Raw genomic sequence first — 2366 nt, 5'->3', positions numbered from 1 at the left:
TTTTTCATGATCATCATGTATTTGCATGAAATGGAAGACTCTTTGTGGTTACAAAATAAAAATGTGTCTTCGAAATTACAAATTAGTCGAAATTTCTTGAATAACATTGACATAAATCCAGCTGGGGCAGCAGTTATCCAAACAATTGATATGAACTGGCTTGCTTGAATCTTGATATTCAAGTAAGCATGTCAAAGCTCCTTCTGATTGAACAAGTCTAGTAATGCAAGCGCCTGCAGCAGAACCAACATAGAAAGTCTCAGCACACCCAGAAAATTGCCTTGTTACTGGCTCTAACTCATTAAAAAAGCGTTCATTTGAAAATAATATTCTGATTTTAAGAATAATTTTAAAACATAAAAAAAATATATATATATTATTTTAATATATTTTTAAATACAGTAACGAATACCACAATTCCAAACAAACCTAAACAGATATACCTCCGGCACAGAGAGTTGTAATCGGAACTTGGGGCCATCGTAGTGGTATAAAATTGGTCTGAAAGCATCTTCTTCCAAAGGCTTGCATTTCTTCTTGAATCCAATTCTAACCTGAAATTCATAAACCCTGTCAGCGTAGATTGTTCAGAGCACTCATTGTAACTCCTACAACTTTACCTGAGCTGGAAATCTTGATTCCCCTTTACACTTCTTGTCTTCCCAAGCAGTCGGTTCTATGTTTGACCCACCGAAGCTCACAGCCTTCATAATTTAAGAGAAACATGTGCCACAGAAAGGGAAAAAAAGACATTGCAGCTGTAAGATCTCTTGCAAGACTACATGGGTGAAGGATTTGTCGCTGTGTTTAGGCTTACCTGGAACACTCCATGTAGCTGATGGCATGTGTAGTTATAAAGGAAAAGGGGTAAGCCTGGTGTTATGGCCCTGACAGAGTCCCTGTACTTGTGTGGAAGCCCTGCAGAAAGAATTGGAAGTTCATCGTTATATTCATTTCTTAAGACCATCCGCCATAGCTTCAAAAACATGTTTGCAGTAGTTGCATACTATAAAGTAAAGATTGAAGGAGGAGTTCTTTTGAACAGAAAGATTGTGAGAGATTACCGAAGAGCTGGCGCCGGAGATCCTCTTGCATGGTCTCGTTGTTGCACACGAAGATGTAACCTCCCATGACTTCATTTCTTGGGAGCAGTTCAGCTGGGGGAAGTGTCTTGTAGCTGTACCACTTGGAATTACCGAGCTGTTCTTGCTGTCTATCGAAAGGGTATTGCTGCATTTTAGTTGCCGGATTCCTCACCGATATGTCACTGAATAGAGATTTCCTGTAGCAACCATCTTCATTTGCGCATTGATTTTCCTCCATCTTTCTCAATTGACTATCAAAAGCAAGCCTTGATGCAGCTGTTCTCCATCCTTGAAGCTCATTCGCGGAAGCAATGCCATGCTGGGGCTGCCACATTGAGCTTCCAGTGCTGACATTATTCTTGATTATTGACATTTTGAGTTTGAAAACGATTTTGTACGAACATTGAACACCCTTTTAAGGACTCTTGTCGGCAATATATACTTGCTTGGTTTTGTTTCAATACGTGATCTGCTTTCGGTTTTGTGGGATCTCTTTTCTTTTCACTTTTGTCTGTCTCAACATTTGAATCCAATAGTCCGCCATTGCCAGTATAATGAGATTTTGAAATCCTTATTCTAGTCCTGGCCCACAGAATTGAGTACACAATTAAGCTCCTTTTGCTATTTGAGTTACAACTTCTATTGATGGAGGTATATATTAGTTAAACCCATACAACGCTTTGGGTCGAAACAAAAGCTCTTTTTTTTGACATTGCAAAAATAGAATACGTAGGCGTCACTGATGTATCTTCTAGTGGCAAGATAATTGTGCATGCGTGGCAAGATAATTGTTTAGTTCAAGATTATTAAAAAACTTGAGTGAATTAGTTTTATATAAAATTTTAGGGTAAAAAAAATGGTTACGACTAGAAAATATATTAGTATTTTTAGTATATCTTGTATGAGGTAAATTATATTTATAAGGTAAATTGTATTAATTGGTCTGTATCTTAAAAATTATTGATAAGTTTATAATCAATAGTCCATTTATAACTTAGAATAAATATTTATTTACATAAATAAATCTAAAATTTCAAATTTACTATGAGCATGCATGTCCAAATAAATTTTTATGAAAAGAATTCATGAAGGTGCCCTAACAGGGTTTACTTATCCTGAAAAGCAAAAGAGTTTTTCACAAATTGTGTATTATGATAAAAAAAAATACTCTCAATTAAAACTGGTGAATAACCAAAATAATTTTGAAAATTTTCAAGTCAATTTCTAGTGTTTAAATGCCAGTCTACTTGTAGATCAAACATTTATACCACAATGTTGACC

The 2366-nt window shown here is 35.7% G+C and overlaps 1 protein-coding gene across 1 annotated transcript; it reads right to left on the bottom strand.

The window, feature by feature from the left end:
• Positions 1 to 1545, bottom strand: LOC118036213 (B2 protein). The gene is made up of 5 exons (XM_035041907.2): positions 1065 to 1545; positions 818 to 918; positions 621 to 704; positions 444 to 554; positions 1 to 233 (listed from the first exon to the last, which is right to left on the bottom strand). The coding sequence occupies exons 1-5, from the start codon at positions 1456 to 1458 to the stop codon at positions 192 to 194; spliced, it is 732 nt and encodes a 243-aa protein (XP_034897798.1). The 5' UTR covers positions 1459 to 1545; the 3' UTR covers positions 1 to 191.
• Positions 1546 to 2366: the final 821 nt, after the last annotated feature.

This window comes from Populus alba, chromosome 19, assembly GCF_005239225.2.
Source record: "Populus alba chromosome 19, ASM523922v2, whole genome shotgun sequence".
Classification (NCBI taxonomy): domain Eukaryota; kingdom Viridiplantae; phylum Streptophyta; class Magnoliopsida; order Malpighiales; family Salicaceae; genus Populus; species Populus alba.
Note: the sequence above shows the minus strand (reverse complement) of the source record. Positions and strands in the feature narration are given on the sequence as shown.

Bases quoted from the DNA above. Each gene is read 5' to 3' on its own strand.
- LOC118036213 (XM_035041907.2), bottom strand. From the start codon at position 1,458: ATGTCAATAATCAAGAATAATGTCAGCACTGGAAGCTCAATGTGGCAG. The intron at 705-817 runs GTAAGCCTAAAC...TAAATTATGAAG, and splicing joins AGCTACATGGAGTGTTCCAG to GCTGTGAGCTTCGGTGGGTC. The intron at 555-620 runs GTAAAGTTGTAG...TATGAATTTCAG, and splicing joins AATCAAGATTTCCAGCTCAG to GTTAGAATTGGATTCAAGAA.